This window comes from Apium graveolens, chromosome 2 (genome assembly GCF_009905375.1).
Source record: "Apium graveolens cultivar Ventura chromosome 2, ASM990537v1, whole genome shotgun sequence".
Classification (NCBI taxonomy): Eukaryota; Viridiplantae; Streptophyta; class Magnoliopsida; order Apiales; family Apiaceae; genus Apium; species Apium graveolens.
The window spans coordinates 243,908,339-243,930,623 of record NC_133648.1 but is presented as its reverse complement, the minus strand read 5'-3'; the positions used below and the strand labels follow the sequence as shown (position 1 = coordinate 243,930,623).

Below are 22,285 nucleotides of genomic sequence, written 5' to 3'. Positions count from 1 at the left end.
CTTTTATGTATTTGCATAAAAAAAATCATATTCAAAAGTAAATCCTCCCGGACAATATTATCAGGTCCCAATCCCATAGATTGGCAAATCCTCCCTGAAATATTATCGACTACAGTGCATAAAAATCCCAGGGTCTGTCAAAGCTGTATAACCAGGTGAAAGATGTCAACCAAGTTAAAACCGCCTATTAGGCAAAAGCGAATTACGTTAACAAGAGCTCCTCAAACTAAAGTCACTAAAAAATATAGTAAACTAACATAGTCACTAAAAAATATAGTGAACTAATAAATTTCTGGACTACGTTGTATGTATTATATACAAAGGTAGGCCTAACAAAATGATCTCCGCAGAGAATCCCTAAAACATTTAGAAATTCGCAAGCATAAAACTTACAAGGTACAACTCCTCTCTCTTCCCCTCCCCCACCCCCAAAAGCCCAAACAAGATCCCAGCATATTCCCAAGCATCTTGTACCTTGTCCGAGCGGAAGGACTCCTGCCGCCGATGAACACGACTATTACAGAGTTTCAAAACATGCATGCTAAACAGGAATACACAGACCACAAGAACATTGATACTTCACTGGTCAAAAACATAGCACCCTGTGGATATGTTTATCGATCATGGCACCGTAATAATTTGCCATGGTAGTGATCTTTCTGGTTCATCTTCAAAGAGAAGGAAAGATGCATCGCTTCACTGGTGCTTTTGCCTTGTAAATCTGGGATTATGTTCATACTCCCCTGTTAAGCATAAAAGTAAAAATCAAGTCAATTTAAGCAACAATTGCTATCATTAGAGCTCATCACCAAAGATTAATTGATTAAAGATGCTGGTAAATAGTTTTTTTCTTTGGCCAATCACAGAAATTCAAATAACCACAAACACATATGCCTAGACCGGAACTTGGACCCTCAACCTCTTGCTGCCAAGAGTGGAGGGGCAACCGCCAGGCTAAGCCTTTAAAATCTAGAAAGAATTTATATTTTATAGTATTGAACTGGGATGGTTTACTTTTACTGTAACAGCTTCATTTATAAAATTCCAAAGGCATGGTAAGTAAAAACAAATCAATCTTACAACAAAATCCAGGTAAATCAATTAATTCTACAAGATGTGAAAACTAAGATAAAATTATTTGAAATCTTAGAAGTAGTAGGTACAAATGCAGCAAAGATTTTACCTGCGATGCATTGGTGAAGAGGGTAGGTCTGGTGAAGAATGGCCAGAACCTACTGAATAATTCCGCTGCTGTCTGGCATCCATGGATGAATTTCTACCCAGCTGTGCTGCATCTTTTAAATTAGAGAATTGCATAGGCGCAATTGAACCAAACTTGAGTTGTCGTTCAGCAGGAGAATCACTACCCATGTTTTGGTCATAAGGGTATAACATAACAACGGAGGTTCCTGAGGGAGCAGCTCCGTTTGGATTAATTACTGGCACAGGATACATTCCATATGGAACATTTTTAGAAGCTTGCACAAATGATTGGGAAGAGCTGATTTGGCCATTCTGTAGATGGTTTGAACGCATTGAGTAAGGGGTAACTGTATACAACTTCTTATCAGGTCGACTATTGTTTGCAACATGTCGATCTATTCTTGTATTTGACATCTCAGCTTGGTTTCGACTTTGGCCACGACCAGCGAATTGTTGTTTTGAGTCAACATTCCAGATCGGGTCTCTATCAGCATTTTGATTCTTGCGATCATTGCAGTAGTTCCCTTTGTTGTTCCTGGCCTTTGAAGACTGTCGGTCCAACGGAACTTTCTGAAAAAAGTAGGAACAGATATAGTAAATACACAAAGGAAAAACGAAACATTGCAAGTTCAACCAAATTCTGTAAACACTAGCAACAAGGTGGCCACTGAAGTAAGTAACCTTTTCATCTGAAACACTATGGAATAACAAATTCCTCGAAAAGAAACAAACTATCTTTGATGGCCGAATTTCACCGGCCATATACAAGAAGATAAAGGTAGTAAATAAACTTTTGTCTGGGTTCATCAATTTTCCTAGTGTGCTAAAATGTTTCATGGGAGTATGCAGTAGTACATATTTGAGAACTGCCAGTGCAGCCTTCAAATATAACTAAGTTTGTACCTAGGAGTCTTAAGAAATAATCGTTGCACCAAAGATGGTCGAGTGAGCAGTGTATAAAGTTATTTAAGTAACAGTGTTACTTTGTAACATGCAATGGTGACAAATAAATACCTCCTAAACATCTACGCATAATCTAGCCTTTAAATGGGTATAAACAATTCATATACAGTATCTATCATTTCAAATGCTTTAGCCTATTAAATTTGGTTGATGTGGATTCAGATCAGATGTAAATGCATTTGAAACAACTTTCTTACACCAAAAAAGCTAGATTACCATATTAGGAAGGTATGTTCCAGTTCCACCACGATATCTAGGAATTTCATCACCAGAGGTTTGATAAGCACCTCCATGTCGATTAGGACCAGGCTGGACAGGTGAGACATGAACAGTACCAGGACCGTAACCCATAAGCTGGGTAAAAAGGCTGGCATTAGCAGATAAAGGTCTTCCAGGGCCATCTGAGGGCATATGGCCCTGAACATACATTGGAGGTGCAGCTGGAGGAGGACAGAACACGGGCTCCTGGTCAGATGGACTCTGGCATGAACGTCCATACTGGAGATTGTGCCAGTGGCTGATGAAGTCACCATTTAGAAAATCAGACTTCTCTGGAGCAAGCTCCTCCGAGGTAGCCCACTTCTTATTTGATTGACCAGAATTTTGTATATGATCACGGTTTTCGGTCAACCTTTGCCCAGATTGATTAATGTTGGATAAATCGAACTCCTCGTCCCTCTCAAAATGATTTCCAGATCCATCTGAGGCTTCCGTCTCAGATGGAAAGCCATAGAATGGAAGCATAGTTACAAAAGGTACAGGTGGTCCTGCAGGATAAAATGCAAAGGGCAGAGAACCATTGTCATCAGATGGTCTTTGCCATGATTCATTAACTACAGGAACTGGAGCGCCAGAAGATAATGAATTTGCCCCACTCAACTGTGCTGTTCCGTAACTAGGCATTTGATGAAAGCGGAGAAAAGGAGCAACATTTCTAGGTACCATGTCCTCTGCAACTTCAGAATCGACAGTTGACAGTGGGATCCAATCTCGAGTGTCATTAGCATCCCGCGGAGAAAGAAAGTCAACGGTATCGCTTTCGTGTTGCAATTCATTCTTATAAATATGAGAATGGTCAACAGGTTGAACAGATTTCCTGTCCGCCCTTTCGCGCATTTCCCTTACGGACCTAGAACTCTTCAAAGATGACCCCTCGCATGAACCTTCAGAAGATAGTTTAGATCTTGAGGAAGTTGTACGTGCGGGCGGCAGAGATCCTTGGCTTGAAGAATAAACCTCACTTCGTCTATGATGTCGATGATTATCACCTAAATTTTCCATCGAACTTCGTTCTTCATATATTGACCCGTGGCCTTCCATCAAATTATTCTCAGGACTTGGTAGGTGAGTTGCATTAACACCCATAGATCCTCCAGATAATGGCAGTTTCTTATTTTCCAGCTGTTGCACTTGACGACTTTCATCATCAGGGTCACATCCTTGCACAGAACTCTCGTTCTGCTCTGACCATGGACTATGATCAACATCATCGTTACGAATGTCCCTGTATGACAAGTAATCCTCAATTGGTTCAACAATCTCCTCATGATGATGTGAAGCAGTTCTTATGCTTGAAGTAAATTGTGGCATAGGCACTAAACCTTGAGCATAGTGTGCATGCATTGCCCAAGGCATCTCATACGGATTAAAGCCATTGGGACCCATGCCACTCGGGATTCTATTAGGATATCCCATTGAAGCTAAATATGAATGTGGAAATGGAAGAGGCATATGATTTGAAGCGAACTTTATTGGCATTTGATAATTTCCCTCAAGACTATGAACCCTTGACGATGCCATCATGTTTACAAGATCTTGTTCTTCCTGATGCATTTGCAGTGTCTCAGTAGCAGAGTTTTCGTCTTCTTGCCTGGCATTTGAAGCAGATTGACTGCGATATTTATTTGGAAAAGTGTTTGAAGAAACGGAAGTATTGGATCTTGCACTGTTGTCTATTGAGGCTTCATGACTAGAATATTTCCTGCCATAATCTAATCTTGATGCAGCAGCTTGCTCTTTTATCGATTCTGACGTTCTGTTATGCCTGGATCGATATAAACTTTCGCTCTCTCTTCCTACAGACTCTGTGTTTGAGTTTGTCCTTTCATACTGATACCTTGAATTCACTTTGTTTCCCATGTGATCTAATTTGTTATTTCTCCCATTGTCAATATGTGCATTATGTTTACCATTGTACTCTGGTGGTGTATGATGGCTCTGATTAGATGAGACCGAGTAAGTTGAGTTAGGGGATGTCTTCTGGCTCTGTAGCCCAGCAGTATTATTAATCGTCCTAGAGTTGGTCTTGAAGAGGTGATTTCCTTTTTGCGGAAGTATGCCATTAGATGGATGAGAACTTTTCTGAAGCTTAACTTCACGTCCTGCAGATTGAAATTTTTTGATGTTTAAAGGATTTGTAACATCACTAGAACCATTAACCTGATTCAGATTAAGAGGTCGTAGACTACGAAGACCAGAATTCAGTGCATCAGGGCGATGGCCTTTGCCATGTCTATGCCATGTATTCAGGAAAAACTGATTGACTTCTGCTATCACACTCTCCCTAGGACAATCAAGCAATCTTGCTAGTTTTTCGGCCCCAAAAGCAAAGGCACTACGAATCCTAAAGAAATTACCTGTCAAAAACAAGAAGAAACAGGTTACCTACCAACAGATAGAAGCATACTTAAGTGACACAGTGCTCATCAAGTAACATGTAAAACATAATATACATGAAGACCAACATTCAGTTCTGTAGAAGGTACAAACAAAATAATTATACAGCAGTACGTTATTGGTGGCTTATCAAACCTATATTTCTAACCAACTTAAATTCAGCTCTTGCTAATTTAATAGCAGATATATGATAATGGATCAACGAAAGGAAAAACTAACTTCTAAACTCATACATTGCATATCAACATAATAGAACCCTTATTGCTCATATAACATTCAAAACTTAGACAAAGAGTAATCAATTATGATAAGCAACAAGCATACCAGAACTCAACATTAATACAAAATAGGCAGAACCTTAAAAGAAAAGGCCGCAAGAAGACAACTAAAAGTTTTTGCAGTTTCAGCGTTGCACTATGCATAGATGGAAAAGCAATGAGATCTTTCAAGAAAAATCTGCAAGCATGATTTGGCTACTACATCATAGTAACACGATCAGCAGTAAAATGACTTCTCGATTGGCCACTACTTTCAATATCTCGCCAAAATATAAATATAAATAAAAATTTGATAAAAGTGGAACCTTCTTGCAAGAAAAATTGTTAATACATAACCACTTGTGTGTGTGTGCACAGCCACACACACACACAGAGTAAATAATAACACTCTAGCAATTATATCTTGAGTTAGTAATATGAATACCTTTACTCACACTACGTCCAAGGTTATTATTTGCACGTAAAGGATCGATGACATTAAAATGCTTGGGGATGAAGGGTAGCTCGTTGTTTTCTTGACCTCCAGGAAAAACAGAGTATACAGTGCTGCAAGCACGTAGAAATACTTTGTTGAGTAATAAATTTCCACCATCTTTTCGAGGAGGATCAGCTGTAAGAAATTGACAAAAAGAACACATCAGAGGCAACTATCTTCTTGAAAACATAGAATGTATCTGTCATATCATAGCTGTTGTCTTACAAAATAAATATCATATTAGATGAGTAACATCCTAATCTCTTACCTATTACTTCAGGAAGTGAAACAATTGGTACTGGACCCCAGAGACTAACACAAAAGTGCTCCCAGTCAAATTTACTGAAGAACTCCAAGAAACGAAAAAGTACCTACAGGTTCATTCTCAAGTAAGTTTTTTCTGTCAAAAAGATAAAGCAAAACTACTAAAGACTGCAAATCTTTATTACATTTACCTCAAGTGGTCCTGTAAAGTTACTGTTGTAGACATGAAATATGTACAACACTAATGTTTCCAAAGCATAAGTCGAAATTAGTCCATGATGAGCACCGAGTATTCGGCTCTCATAGTAACACCAAGCTTTTATTAATATGATACTGCGCTTGAATAGATGATTTTGGTTTATCAAACTATCAACCTAACAGAATGAGAACTATGTGAGAAAGCCAACCAAGGTAATACAATAACAGTTAACACGTGCATATGTTTCATACTTTAAAGCATTGTTTGGACGTGGTGACAGACTTACCTCCTCGAGGAAGCAAAGTGTACATAAACCACCGAGCTGATTGAAAGATATGTCCACAACAATATTTTCTACGAGGCATTTTATAAGTTTCACCTGCCAATTATTTATATATCAAATGTATATAAAGAAAGTAAATTGTCAGCGTAATTGCACAGATAGTGTTATTTATTCAAAATGCATCTATAAAACCCACGACTCATATTCAGAATATGTTCATAAACTTGATGCAAGATGATATTTAAAAAGATGTGTGAAATTTGTCCAACCTCTGCCTGAATGTACTGAACCTCCTTCACACAAAATTCAGCATTGTCGTTCTTCTCCTCATTCTGAAGCATATCACGTACCTCAGTAGCCCAAGAGTCCTTCAGATCCAGATTCTTACTGAATGCAGTTAAATCAATATCTCCATCAGGTAGGTAAGTCTTGAGAGGGACCGATCCAAAGGTAAATACCTATAATATATTATAAATAAAGTTAAAATAAACTTCTTATCACAGAGAAATTACGTGAAGCAATCTGCAAACATTTTACTCAAATTGTGACTTTAAATATGGAACTTTCAAAACAAATGGCTGGTATATCTTATCCAACATGACATCAACCAGGCTAAACATAAATTCATTGCTATCGACAAACAAATAACCATATGAAAAAGAATAGCTCAATATAAACATGTTCTTTAATGAAAGAAATCCAAGAGATATATACAAATTCAAGGTCTGTACTACGTAGCCATGAATATTTTTTATCTGCTCACTCTAGTGTATTTTTTTAGTCATAATTCCTGTAACTGCAGTGGCTAACATATACTTTTAGCTGAACTTCAATCCACAGCTCATATCACTTTTTAATCGGAAAAATGAACCAGCTGAATATGAAGGTGATGAAACAGAAAGTATAGTCTTACCCTTATGTTAAATCATATAAAATATATTGAAGAAAATTTGAAGTTTTCAATAATATTCTTGATTTATAGAAGCCTTGAACACCTTCATGATGCACTTCCACATAAGCACAAACTTATGGGAAACAGGCAGCTTAAATATATTCATTTTTATTTTATATATCCTCTGAATGTATAAAATGTACTTGTCAAAATAAGGTAGTACAGTCAGATTTAATTGGAGGTAACTTCAGTGAGAGAAAGGGAGTATAAAACGATCAAACAGCACACAATGCACAAAAACTACCTCTTAGAGCAAATTATTTCGCATAAAGTCAAAACAAAAACAGGGAAAATATAGTAAAAGTTCGAAACATATTATCAATTCCTACGTTAGTCGTTAACGGAGATACTAACAGTTGCTGCAAATTAAATAGGCACATTCACAGAGAACAATGCCTAACAGCTTTCGAAAAATGGAGAACCGAGATTTCGAGAATAGTGAAAAAAACACACCTCACATGAGAAACACTTAGTAATAAGTTTTTGCACATAATTTGCAACTGCATTTCTTTTGTCTTCTGAGGGCTTGTTTGGCTGAATGCTGCCAATGAGCTCCGCAATCCTCTCTTCGGCTATCGACCATCTCTCCAAATCAAGAACTCTGGTCACAGAAGCTGCCTCGTCCGCTAAAAGACCATTAGGATAAAACACATCTGGCTGAGACAATCCCTCGTGACTACCCATGTTGTTCAACCCCTCTTTATTGCCTATCTAAAACAACAGAGAAATGGGAACACAAGCACTGCAACCAATTACTATATCAGATTAATAAGCTAAACATAAAACACATAAAATACCAATACCAACTACCAACATTTACCAAATCTAACCACCAAGACATCCAATTCTCTAAATACCTTTCTCGAAATACTTTTCCAAACTTTCAAGCAATCTTAGCACAATCATGTAATACTACTTCCCAACCTTTTAACAATCTTTAAAATCGAGACACACAAAAAACCTTTACCTTCACTCCTACCCCTAAATTAAACAATCTTTCAACAACCCAACAACTTCAAATCAATCCCAAACAAACCCCACAAATTAAATCTACTATCAGCTCATTACCAACACTTAACATTGTCTATACATACAATCTTTACACACAGAAAAACACAGATGGGGTCTCAAGATTAGTGAATATAAAACATAAAAAATGAAAATTTAGATAATTAACACAAGGAATCATCCTGAATTGAAACGAAACCCTAGGTTTCAACACCATCTAATTGATAAAAAAATTCAAATAAAATTAAAAAAATTACCTGAGAAGCCGTAATGAATAAGCAACAAGGGCTTACAAAACAATCTGCGAAGCTTGAATTTGGATCAACAAACAGAGCTCAAAGTGAAAATTTAAGCAGCACGAAGATGAGGGTTTTTGTTTATTATGTATGCGATAAAAAGGTCGAGATACTAAAAAGAAATAATAATAATAATAATAATAATTAATATATTAATAATAATCTTGAAGATATTATAAATAAAAGTTTTTAATTTTATATGAATCGGGTGTGCGTGCGTTGTGTTGTGTGTATCTGGGAGAGATACAGAAAGTTAAATCTGGGGAGAAAGGGTTTTACTGTTGCGGTAAAGTGTGTTTCTTTTTCTATTTTTACTTTATTTCTTGAATCTGAAATTGTATTGTTTTACAAATAACGGGAAGGTGAGATTACATTCAAATTGTGATGCACGATTAATTAATATAATTATTTTTGTTAATTGAATTTGTTAAGAAGAGTTGGTATGTTTGAATAACTGCGACCGAATATATCTTTCGTCAAAATAGTTATTATAATAATTAGATATTTAAAAATAGATGAATAATTTTTTTAAGGCTTATTAACATTTTGGCCCTTAAAATATATGCGTTTATACTCATAAACCCCTGAACTCTGCGATCGTACTCTTTGACCCCCAAGGTATGTATTTTCATACTCTTTAGCCTTTTTTACCGTCATAGTAAAAAATCGAAAAGGCAAAAAAGATATTTGACTTTCGAGTTATACCGTTATAAGGGTGAAAAGGTACATGTTTGACAAATAAAAGAATTGATCAAAATTAGCGCAAAAAGTAGATATTCATCAAAAGATTGACGAGACATTGCACCTTGGGTCGCGTCATTCTCGCCATGATAAACTTGAACCACAATAAACAATGAACACAAGAAATGAAAGATATTAATTGGTTAATTACCAGCATCTCATCTGGTTGTAAAGTCATTGTTTACAACAAAACATCTTTGAAAAGCATTATTGATATATTAACTTCACCTAAAGCAGTTTTAATTTTGTTATGTGTTTCGGCAAAACTTAAACATGAACAACCTGAAATAGTCATCGACAAGGCCACAACCCTGTATGCACCTTTGCAAGGTGAAGGGGTTAATGTTGGAAGTAAAATCAGTGAGGATGAAGATGTCACTCCTTTCAGTTGTGCAAGAATTTTGAGCAGAATGTCCTTTTGGTGGTTAAACCCAATCCTGAAGAAGGGAAAAGTAAAAGTTATTGGGGACGGAGATCTTCCAAAATTACAGCACACAGATCATATAGAGACCTGTTACTCCCTGTTTATGAAACATCTGACAACCCAGACACAAAATGGAACTTCTGGATCTCCTCTAGTTTTGTCAAGTATTTTTATCTGGCAGCGTAAAGATATCTTAATGTTAGGTCTTTTTGCATTGACCAAGGTACTTGCACTTGCTACAGGCCCCCCTCCTACTCAAAGCTTTCATTCAGGTTGCTCAAGGCAAAAAAAATTTAAGTAGGAGGGATATCCACTGGCTTTTTGGCCAAATGTATAGAATCATTATCAGAGAGACAATAGAACTTCCGAACTAGATTAATTGGACTTCAAGTGAGATCTATGTTATATGTTGTTATTTATCAGAAGCAACTTAGATTATTAAATGCTGCTAAAGCCTTTCATTCTCCGGGCCAGATAATAAATTATGTCATTGTAGATGCCTATAAAATTGGCGATTTTCCATACTATTTTCATCAGATGTGCGCAACAAGACTTCAATTATGTCTTGCCCTTCTCATCATTTACTATTTTGTAGGCAAAGCAACGCTTGCAGCTCTATTTGCAGTGATTTTAATAGTGATAGGAAATTCTCCATTGGTCAAACTTCAACACAAATATCTGACAGAACTCATGATAACACGGGACAGAAGGCTCGGGGCTATTACGGAGGCAGTGATAAGCATGAAAATACTGAAATTGTATGCTTGGGAGACACACTTTAGGACTGTTATAAAAGGATTGAGGAAAGAAGAAACAAGGTGGATATCTGCATCATGTCTCAAAGACGCTATTATTTAGCTCTCTTTTGGTCATCAACAATTGTAATAACAATACTTACAATGATCTCTGTGTATCTGGAAATTTCTTGTTTGAATCCGGTACAAAATCATCTATATGACAGATAAATAATTGTTAGCCCTTGAAGTATGTTATGATGTACCTTTTCACCCTCAAGGTACGAGATATGTACCTTTTTAACCCTTATAACGGTACAACTCGAGGATCAAATATCTTTTTTGCCCCTCCGATTTTTTACTGTCACGGTATAAATGGCTAAAGGGTACGAAAATACATAATTTGGGAGTCAAAGGATACGCATGCAGAGTTCAGGTGTTCATCGGTACAAACACATATTTTTTAAGGGGCCAAAATGTCAATAAGTCTTTTTTTAAACAATTAAAACCACTAAATTAGATTTTAGTATAAGTAGGTTGATAAACTCGTCAAAGTAAACATATTCTGAAAAATATATAACGCGCCCAAATAAATAGGTCATGTATTATTACCTAGGTTATTATAAGATTTGAAGTTGGACTATTACATAAACTAATTTTTAGTATTATATCTAACGAGTATTATTAATTTGATTTAAAAATAATCCAACAATTAGGAATGGAGTGACCATACTAATAGAGAAACTTACACTATTTCATTTTTAATATAATAGTTATATTATGTGGCAATTCATAAAGGACTCCAATATATAAAGTTTCATAGAGAACCATTATTTAAAAATTTTAAAATATATAATTTATTTCATTTTTTATCATATATAGTTACAAATTTTAATTATCAAATTAAAAATTGAAGTTGCATAATTTTTTTTATTAAAAATCATTAAAATTTGAAGAAAAAGTTTAAAGTAGTTCTGTAGTAGAATCGCAATAGAATCACACTTATCAAAAAGTATTTAATAGTATAATCAAATTTAAAATTAATTTTATTTTTCAAATTTTATTTTTTAGTTTTTTTATTATATTCAAATATAACTATTATTCTACATTATTATCGAATTTTATATTTAAAAAATAAAAAATTTACAATTTTATAAAATTCTATAATAAAATTAAGGGTTTATTCACAAATATCCATATAAGAATGTTGTCTCTTGAAAAATGGCGTAGTCATACTACCACGTCAGTGCCATGTCACCCTGTTGACATGGAGCCCATGCCACATCATCGTCACTCTATCATAGGGGGAACTATCATGTGGGACCAACATGCCACGTGGTGCCCCTTCTATATGAGGCACATTGTCACCGTTAGCAGGTCCCACAGTCGCGTCAGCATGTCCCCATTGCCATATCAATTCCACGTTAGTATGTCCACTATTGTGTGAGGAGCACCTGCCATGTGGCGCTACGTAAATCCTAGCACTTATTTTAATGTAAATTAAAAAAGTAAATATTAGTAATACTTATAAATTAGGTTTCTAGTTACTTTTTTATGTTAAATTCTCTTAGATTAGGCAAGAGCTTAAGTGAGAACCACTTTAATATAAAAACAAATACTCAATCTTAACCTTTATCATAAAAAAATTAACTCAGTCTTTTTATATTCCCCATTCCCCGTTTAATCTTAGACTACCAACACTCGTTAAAAATTACATTTTCATAATTAATCAAACTTGTATGATCAAATTTGTTAAATCTTTTGATAATTTATAGTCTGATTCGAGTATTTTTCATATTAATAATGGTAATTTTTAATGTTGTTGATCTTAAAACAGAACACTTGCAAACCAAACATTTATTTTCAATTCTTCAACAATGATGTTAAAAGACCTTTAGCTTATTAATTAATAATAATTTTCAATATTGAAACTAAATAGCCTTCAAAATGTTCCATTTTGAGAGTTTAGGTTCTCATTCAGATTTTAATCACAAGCCTTTGTAAGTTTTCTAGAAATTTTTCCAAGGCCTTGCGCCTCTAGGTCTGTAGATACTATTTTTAACTCTTATGTATCTTTTATTCTGATCTTTAAGATTTTTTAAGTATTCTTTGTTTTTCGTTCTCTTCCTCCATATTTTTCATATTTGAAAATATCAAATAATTAAATTATCAGTAATTGAACGAGTGAATCTAACTTTTGTGGCAAAAATATCACTCGTTTCACCTTTAGACTTGATAATTCATCACTTATAGTTGAATAATATTTTTTGTGGTTACAGTACCATAAGTTAAAATTGCTTCACTATCTTTTGCATGTGATTTGAGAATAAATTCATCATTTCTTTTGTCAAATACAATTTTGTATACAGGAGTATATTCACTAACTAAAGTGAATAGATAACTCAACAATTATGATGAGTTTAACGTTATCATTAGTGAGCCTTATAGAGGTATGCTTCGTTGAGAAAATTTTCTTTAAATATTAAAAGTTCGTGTGAGACCAAGAACACTAACTTAACTTGTTTTTAAAGTTTTTTTTTTATAATTTTTCAATTGATATTTATAAATTTTTACAATTTATTAAATTTTACCCTTTTTAAATGAAGTTTAGTAGAAAAAAGTTTGATAAATCAATAACTTCTTTAAATAAATAACTTGTACGATTCCAAATAGTAGAAAAATATAGTCTGCCCTTGATAAAATATATGTTAACCTTGATAGGATATTAATATTAATATTAATAAATGAAATAATGTAATCGCTTTTGAGGGTATGTGTGTATCATGATTCAGCTATATATTATAATTGATAAAGAGTACAACTAGTACCTAGCCTATCAGATATCTATAACTCAACTTTTACATTGATAAACTATTTAATAAACACTTGAAAAAGTAGGTATTTAATATAATCATGACTTTTAAATTTTTTTTATACCAATCAATAATAATATTAGGTGTCATCAAATACTTTTGACTATGATTGTATTATTAAACTACATGTATGTTTGTTTTATGTGTGTATGCATGTTTCATGACTTGAGAAACTTTCAGCTAATATAAAAGCATTGCAAGTATGTTGTTTAATTATGATTGTTCTAATTATACCGATTTTATAATTAGCGTTCTCAATTCGTATTTTGTGCCTGCAATATGCATCTGTGCAGCTCAGGAATATTTATACAATATGCATCTACCACTTCTAGTTGTCCTTACTATGTAAATGTAAACATAAAACTAACACACCTTAACACAATAATAGTGAACTTTTCATTTTCTACTCCATATTCTAGAAATATATTAAATAAACATCAGAAATTTTAGTCTCTTGCAGAGATTCTTGAATGAATTTGTATAGTAGTGTTACAAAAATATGGAATAGAGATTTCAATTGAGGCAATTCTGCTAAAAAATATTCATAGGATGACTAGTAAACAGTCAAGCATATATCTTTCACATGTTAATAATACTGCAAATTAAAGTTGCTTATCTTTTTTAATACCATAAGATATATCTGATAGAGATATATGTAATAGGTGACAAGTTCAATTTATGTTTAGTACCATTAGATTGACTACAACCAAGAAAATTTTGGTAACGTGAGTTAGTTCACACCTTACATTTGTAATTGCGTACCTTATATTAGATTAACTACAACTAGGAAAATTTCGGTAATGTGAGTTAGTTTACACCTTACATTTGTAATTGTGTACCTTATTGCGTGCATGATAATATTGCGTTAATCAAATATTTACATACCAGAAAAGAAACAGATTTTAATGTTAGTCTCATGTACAGGTTCCATGATAGAACCGAACAGGAGGGAGCAAGTTTTAAAAGCCAAAAAGGTTTATCATTCTCCATTATTATATTTTCTAGAAGACTATATATGTCTCCAGAAAATTGATACTCTTCAATTATATGAAGGTTGGGGAAGATTCATTGAGAATATCAAGCCGAGGGTACACAATTATCCGCACTGGTCCATTAATGGTATATTTTTTACAAAGCTAGTTTTAGGCTAAGGTATATACTATAAGCTAGTATAATTTCTCAAATGTTGAGAATATTTTACCATACTACATAAAAGCGAAAACGTACTATTTTGGACTTTTCATACCCATTATCTCAATTTTATCAATTCCCTAGAGTTGATTTGTTGATACAATATAGGTCAAGTCATTTCGCTTATTATTATCAAGTAAATTAAAATATGTCACATTCCCGTATAGCCTATAAAAAATTTAGGTTTAAGAGATTTTAGTTGTAAATATTTTAAATTAATCAAAAAGGGCTCAAGTGTAATATCTATGTTTATTTTAGAAAGCATATGAGGGACAACGTGCAAGATACTTTCTAACTGCTTGGTCCTGTACATTATTGAGTAATGACACGTGCAAGATACTTTATAATACTCAATATACTTAATTAGATACTCCAGATTCTCTTAAATTTAGAATAATAATTCAATCTGTTCAATAGCAAAGATACTCCCAGTTGTCAAAAATCAGCATTTATTGCTCTGCATAAGTAATTGTCATTGCTTATTTGTCTACACAATCTGCTGTAATAAATAATTGTTATGAATTAGCAGTGTTTTTATATATTTTTATATTGCCTAGGCCTAGCTATATATTTGTAGACACTTGCAATTAAAAAGTTATTTGGTGAAAGTAAGAGTTGACTTCCATATGTAGATTATACTTCAATCTTTTTGTACTATGAGATGTAAGTGAACTTAATTAAAATGGAATGTACAAATTGTTATTGTGTCTTTACAATCTTGTTTTCATGGTAGTTTGTTTTACTAATATAACTATTTCTGTCATAAAATCTTTGTTTAATAGAGTAGTATTATGCAAGCTTGTTATAGATAATTTTACATGTTGTGATGAAATACAAGATTCCATTACTTTAATAGGAGATGACAGGGTAATGTATTTGAGGGGAGGTAGACAATGTGAAATAACAGCCCTTAGCTAGCTAGATCCAATCTAGAAAGAGACATGAGTGGTGCGTGAAATTAGTCATGTTGTGGACATGAGGGAAGTGACAACAAAATATGGACTACATAATTGTTACGTATACATCCATGCCCTTTTCTCTGTAGGAAATAGATTTTTTTTTATGTAATATCATATGAATTCTTTTATTAGCTTATTTACTGTGCCAAGTTTATCATGTTATGCTGATTATGGTAGTCCATATAAATAAATATGGCTTTCGAACTGATTTAATTTTGGCAGCTGTTAAGAATATATGTGCATTAGTTTGATGATATGTTTAACAAAACACTTAAGTAGAAATCTAGTGTTTGTAGCCTCAACGGATAAGACCACTTTGGCTATCCGTTGATGGTGTAGCTTTACTTAGAAATAAGTCTAGTGTTGTAGCACATTTCAGTCTCTGAATTTGAGATATAATTCTTAAATGTTGAGGGAAATTATAAGTCATGTTGACTACTAAAGGATATGCAGATAGGAAGGCCAATTGTAAATATCTCATGCCTTGTAATTTTGTATAAATGAAATGGTGTCAACGGATAACTTAAAGACCTTCAACGGATGAGAAACAAAGCTTCAACGGATGTCTCTAAAGCTTCAACGGATAACATCCTTCAACGGATGAGTGCATCAACGGATAGAGCTTCAACTGCTAACACATCAACGGATAAAGCCATCAACGGATGAAGGCTTCAACGGATGTTCTGTTAAATAGCAGTTGACAAGTGGTAGTTGTACCTACAAACAGAGGCACATGGGTTGACAGAGACAACTGAGATGTGGTAGCCTATTTCAGGAACATCAGAAAAAGCAGCCGTTCTACTCTAGTATAAAGAGGCAATAGTCAACAATGCACTGGAGTAAAATGGAGAAGAAACAAGTGGAGAACTTATTTTATTATTGTACTTTTTATCTTTGTCTTCACTTGTAAACTTGGTGTTATATAAACCAAGTAGCAGCTAGTAATTAGAACAGAGTTTTTCAAGAGCTGTTTAGAAAAATTTTGAGAGAAAAATTATCTAGTTTGTACTAGGATGCAACTGTGATCAACTTCTTGAATCACAGATTTTCTGAAATACCATCTCTGGTGGAACAACAAATCCACCAGAAAAGTTTTTAAGGTCTGTTGTGTTCTGTACTTTTGTGTTTGAATATATATCTATCTGTATTAGCTTAAAGCAATTCACACACTTGTTTATCTTAAACACACAGCCTTTGAAACTGCTCAAAACTTGAAAAAGTTTTGAGATTTACATTCAACCCCCCTTCTGTAAATCTCATTGTTAGTTCACTAGGAATAACAATTGGTATCAGAGCAGGCTCTTGACACACAAAGAGTTTAAAGTTCTTGGAAACTAACAAAGATGAGTAAGAAGGATATTGGAGTAAAAATCCCAGTTCTTGACAAAGACAGTTATCACCATTGGAAGGTGAAAATGCACCTTCATCTACTCTCCCAAGATGAAGATTATGTAAACTGCATTGAGAATGGTCCTCACATTCCCCACAAAGTAGCCACAGTTGCTACAGCCACAATTGTTGTTGGTCAATCCATTCCAAAACCTAGAGCAGAATGGACAATAGAAGACACAGAAGAAGTCCACAAGGATAAGAAGGCTATGAACATTTTGTTTAATGGTCTTGACAAGGATATGTTTGATAATGTGATAAATTGCACAACTGCCAAAGAGGTTTGGGACACAGTTCAGCTACTGTGTGAAGGTACAGAACAAGTAAAAGAAAACAAAATACAACTTCTCATTCAACAGTATGAGTATTTTCATTTTGAAGAAAATGAATCTTTAAATGACACATTCAATAGATTCCAAAAGCTGTTGAATGGACTGAAGCTGTATGGTAGAGTGTACCAGGTGAAGGATTCAAATCTGAAATTTTTAAGATCCTTGCCAAAGGAATGGAAACCCATGACTGTCTCCTTGAGAAACTCTCAAGATTATAAGGACTTCACTCTTGAAAGATTATATGGAATCTTGAAGACTTATGAACTAGAGCTGGAACAGGATGAGGTATTGGAGAAGGGAAGAAAGAAAGGAGGTTCAGTTTCCTTGGTAGCTGAAATGAGAAAGAATGCAGACAAGAAACTGTGAGATCAACATTAAACTCCAAAGATGGCACAAGCAAATCAGAATCAAGCAAGGGTAAGGAGCAAGTTGCTGAGAATGAAGACAACTCCAGCCAAGATGACTCTGATGGTATTGATGAGCATCTTACATTTCTGTCCAGAAGATTTGCAAAGATGAAATTTAAGAAAAACACTAGAGCCACTAAACCTCATAAGAACATGGTGGACAAATCCAAGTTCAAGTGTTTCAATTGTGGTATAAGTGGACACTTTGCAAGTGAGTGCAGAAAGCCAACTTCTGAAAAGAAGAAATTTGACCAAGTAGATTACCAAAAGAAATATTTTGATCTGCTCAAGCAAAAGGAGAGGGCTTTCATTACTCAAGAAAAAGACTGGGCAGCTGATGGAGAAGAAGAGGATGAAGATGTGGAATATGTCAACTTGGCTCTCATGGCTGATTCTGAGGAAAATGAAGTTAGTTCATCAAGCAACCAGGTAATCACAACTGATTTAACACAGCTTACTAAAGAAGAGTGCAATGATGCTTTTAATGACATGTCTACTGAGTTGTATCACTTGCGTGTGTCTCTTAAATCTCTTGCTAAAGAAAATAGTAGGATTAAAGAGAACAATCTGTTTTTAAGTAATAGAAATGCTGTGTTAGAAGATAAGTTGATTGACCTAGAGAAAACTAAGCTACATTGTATATCTGTTGAAAATGAACTAGCTGAATCTGTTAAGAAAGTAGAAATACTTTCTAATCAATTAGAGAGAGAGCAAGAGGTGATTAAAGCCTGGAAGACATCTAGGGATGTTAGTGCTCAAATTGTCAAGGTCCAAGGAATTGAATCATTTTGTGAGACTGCCTGGGATAAAAACAAAAAGAAAATGGAATTAATTGATGGGCTGTCAACGGATGTGGAATCAATGGATGATGAAAATTATCTGTTGAAGGAAGAAAAGGAGCATCCGTTGAAGGTTCCTCAATTAAAATAGGCAGATGTTTCTAAAAGTGAAAATCTAAAGAAACTCAACAAAAAGTTTGGTTCAACTTCCAAGAACTTTGTCAAAGAAGAAGCAAGCACATCCAAAGATTTCAGTAAGGTGAATATAGGACACATGACCTGAGAACAGTTAAAGAATAGGCTCAAAGTGGTTGAGGATAAAAAGGAAACTAAAAGGAAATCTAATAGAAATGGGAAGGTAGGGGTTAACAAACATAACAATTACACACCTGATAAGTATGCTCCTAGAAAAAGCTGTGTGCATTGTAGTAGTGTTAATCATCTATCTGCTAATTGCAAATCTATTAAGAAAACTCCCATACCTGTGCCCTCTTCCTTGCCTAATATGTCTGCATCACCTCTGCATGCTATGCCTGTTATGTCTCAACAGAATCCTTATGCACATTTTGCAAATATGCCATATTTTAACAATCCTTATCTTGCTGCATTTAGTATGCCTCAAATGCCATACAATATGCCTATGTGGAATAACATGTTTGCACAATCCATGCCTTATCAAATTCCAAATGTGCTAAATGATTCTGTGACTAACCCTACACCTCAACCAACTACATCTAAGATCAAGGTTGACTCAAAGTTACCTAAGTCTAAAGATGCAGGAGGAATGAAGTCTAGGAGAAAGGCTAACATGAATGGATCCAAGGAAACTTGGGTACCAAAATCAACTTGATTGATTTTATGGTGTGTAGGGAAACAGAAGAAATCTATGGTACTTGGACAGTGGCTGTTCAAGACACATGACAGGAGATTTCTCCCTGCTCACAGAGTTTAAGGAGAGAGCTGGCCCTAGCATAACCTTTGGAGATGACAGCAAAGGGTTTACTATAGGATATGGCTTGATTTCAACAAGGAATGTCATCATTAATGAAGTTGCATTAGTTGATGGTCTCAAGCACAACTTACTGAGCATCAGTCAACTATGTGATAGAGGGAATACAATTTCCTTCAATTCTGAAGCCTGTGTTGTCACCAGTAAGAAAGACAACAAAGTGGTTCTAACCGGAGTTAAAAGGAAATGTGTACTTAGCTGACTTCAACTCTACTGATGCAGAATCTATTACTTGTCTCTTCAGCAAAGCAAGTCCAGTTGAAAGTTGGTTATGGCACAAGAAGCTATCCCATTTGAATTTCAAGACAATGAATGATCTAGTCAAAAAGGACTTAGTTAGAGGAATTCCTCTTGTTGAATTCTCAAGGGATGGTTTGTGTGATGCTTGTCAGAAAGGCAAACAAAGGAAAGCATCATTCAAAAAGAAGCTTGAAACAACAATTGATGAACCATTACAGCTGCTACATATAGATTTATTTGGACCAGTCAATGTATTGTCAATTGCAAGAAAAAGATATTGCTTAGTGATTGTAGATGATTTCTCAAAGTTTTCATGGGTCTATTTTCTTGGATCAAAGGATGAAGCAAGTGAAATCATTATCAATCACATCAGGCAAGTCAATAATCATCCTGACTTGAAGGTTAGGAATATCAGGAGTGACAATGGAACTGAGTTCAAGAATTTGACAATGAGGCTGTTCTGTGAAGAAAATGAAATCATGCATGAGTTCTCAGCTCCAAGAACACCTCAGCAAAATGGGGTAGTTGAAAGAAAGAACAGATCTTTAATTGAGGCTGCTAGAACAATGCTTGAAGAATCAAAGTTACCAACATATTTCTGGGCTGAAGCTGTTAATTGTGCCTGCTACACGCAGAATATTTCTTTGATCAATCAAGCTAAAGGCATGACTCCTTATCAGTTGTTCAAGAGAAGAAAACCAACTCTAAACTTTCTTCATGTCTTTGGATGTAAATGCTTTACACTGAGAAATCAATCTGACCATAAAGGGAAGTTTGATGCAAAGGCTGATGAAGGGATATTTGTTGGTTACTCAGCTGGAAAATCTTATAGGGTCTACAATCTAAGAACCAACATTGTTATGGAATCTGTGCATGTTGTGTTTGATGATAAAAAGATTGATGGACTAACAGATGAGGGACACAATGAGAGACTCAAATTTGACAACATTGAGATATATTGTGATGATAGTGAAGAGGAGACTGATGGAGATGACACTTCAAAAGGGATTCAAAACATGCCCTTGGATAATGCACAAAATTCTGCATCAGTTGATAGAGGCAATGCAGTATCCGTTGAAAGACATAGTGCATCATCCGTTGAAGTACAAAATGAAACATCCGTTGATCATAGTTCATCAACGGATAATCGATTTACATCATCAGTTGATAGAACTCCAAGTTCCCTGCAAAGGACCAACAACTCAGGGGGAGTTTCAACTAATCAACACTCTGTCTCACATCATGACAATACTGAGGCCACCTCATCTAGAGTATATCTTCCACCTCAAAGGAAATGGACCAAGAATCATCCCTTTGAACTGATCATTGGTGATGCATCATCTAAAGTGCAAACAAGAAAAGCTACTCAAGATGAATGTCTGTATAGTAGTTTTCTATCTCAAGAGGAACCTAAGAAAGTGGAAGAAGCTTTATTGGATCCAGATTGGATATTAGCTATGCAGGAAGAGCTGAACCAATTTGAGAGAAACAAAGTTTGGAAGCTGGTACCCAAACCAAAGAACAAGAGTCCTATTGACACAAAATGGGTATTCAGAAACAAGATGGATGAAAATGGCATTATCATAAGGAATAAAGCTAGATTGGTTGCTAAAGGCTATTCTCAACAAGAGGGAATAGATTTTGATGAGACATATGCTCCTGTTGCAAGACTTGAAGCCATCAGAATTTTTCTAGCCTATGCAGCCCATGCCAATTTCAAAGTCTATCAAATGGATGTCAAGAGTGCATTTCTAAATGGGAAATTGGAGGAAGAAGTTTATGTAAGTCAACCTCCAGGGTTTGAAGATCCAAATTTTCCAGACTATGTGTATTATCTGTTGAAAGCACTCTATGGACTGAAGCAAGCACCTAGAGCCTGGTATGAAACCTTATCAAAATTCCTTTTGGAGAATCACTTCACTAGAGGTACTGTTGATAAAACTCTCTTCTTTAGGAATGTTAATGGCTCTAGTATACTTGTTCAAATTTATGTAGATGACATAATATTTGGATCTACAGATGATAAGTTTTGTAAAAAGTTTGCTAAGCTAATGCAAAGTAATTATGAAATGAGCCTGATGGGAGAACTAACCTATTTTCTTGGTTTACAAGTTAAACAAGTTAGTGATGGAATTTTCATTAGTCAAACTAAATATATTTATGATCTTTTAAAGAAGTTTGACTTAATAGAATGTTCATCTGCAAAAACTCCCATGGCCACTGCCACCAAACTTGAATTAAATAAGACTGAAAGGTCTGTGGACATTACAAGTTATAGAGGCATGGTTGGTTCACTTTTATATTTAACTGCCAGTAGACCAGATATAATGTTTTCTACATGTCTCTGTGCTAGATTTCAAGCTGACCCTAAAGAATCTCACTTAGTAGCTATTAAAAGAATTTTCAGATATCTCAAGGGGACTCCAAATCTAGGAATTTGGTACCCTAGAGAGTCTGGTTTTAATCTAATTGGCTACTCAGATGCAGACTATGCAGGTTGCAAAATAGACAGGAAAAGTACAACAGGCTCCTGCCAATTCCTGGGAAACAAGCTTGTATCATGGTTTAGCAAAAAGCAAAATTCAGTCTCTACTTCTACAGCTGAGGCTG

At 34.8% G+C, this 22,285-nt stretch overlaps 1 protein-coding gene across 3 annotated transcripts; it reads right to left on the bottom strand.

Moving 5' to 3' along the window:
* Nucleotides 1-156: 156 nt before the first annotated feature.
* Nucleotides 157-8,718, bottom strand: LOC141708265 (uncharacterized). Of its 3 annotated transcripts, none has more exons than XM_074511785.1 (10): nt 8,559-8,718; nt 7,747-8,035; nt 6,611-6,799; nt 6,345-6,437; nt 6,051-6,233; nt 5,864-5,966; nt 5,545-5,730; nt 2,383-4,802; nt 1,184-1,773; nt 157-743 (listed from the first exon to the last, which is right to left on the bottom strand). In XM_074511785.1, exons 2-10 carry the CDS (start codon nt 7,975-7,977, stop codon nt 734-736), a joined length of 4,005 nt encoding a protein of 1,334 aa, XP_074367886.1. In that variant the 5' UTR covers nt 7,978-8,035; nt 8,559-8,718; the 3' UTR covers nt 157-733. The 3 variants fall into 3 exon arrangements, with proteins under 3 accessions (XP_074367886.1, XP_074367885.1, XP_074367887.1); XM_074511784.1 differs by having other exon boundaries at nt 7,747-8,004; XM_074511786.1 differs by having other exon boundaries at nt 7,747-8,000.
* Between the last annotated feature and the right edge of the window lie 13,567 nt (nt 8,719-22,285).

Coding starts and splice junctions, on each gene's coding strand:
- LOC141708265 (XM_074511785.1), bottom strand. CDS start 7,977: ATGGGTAGTCACGAGGGATTGTCTCAGCCAGATGTGTTTTATCCTAAT. Junction 6,438..6,610: donor TTCAGTACATTCAGGCAGAG/GTTGGACAAATT, acceptor AATAATTGGCAG/GTGAAACTTATAAAATGCCT. Junction 4,803..5,544: donor TGGACGTAGTGTGAGTAAAG/GTATTCATATTA, acceptor TGTTTTTGACAG/GTAATTTCTTTAGGATTCGT.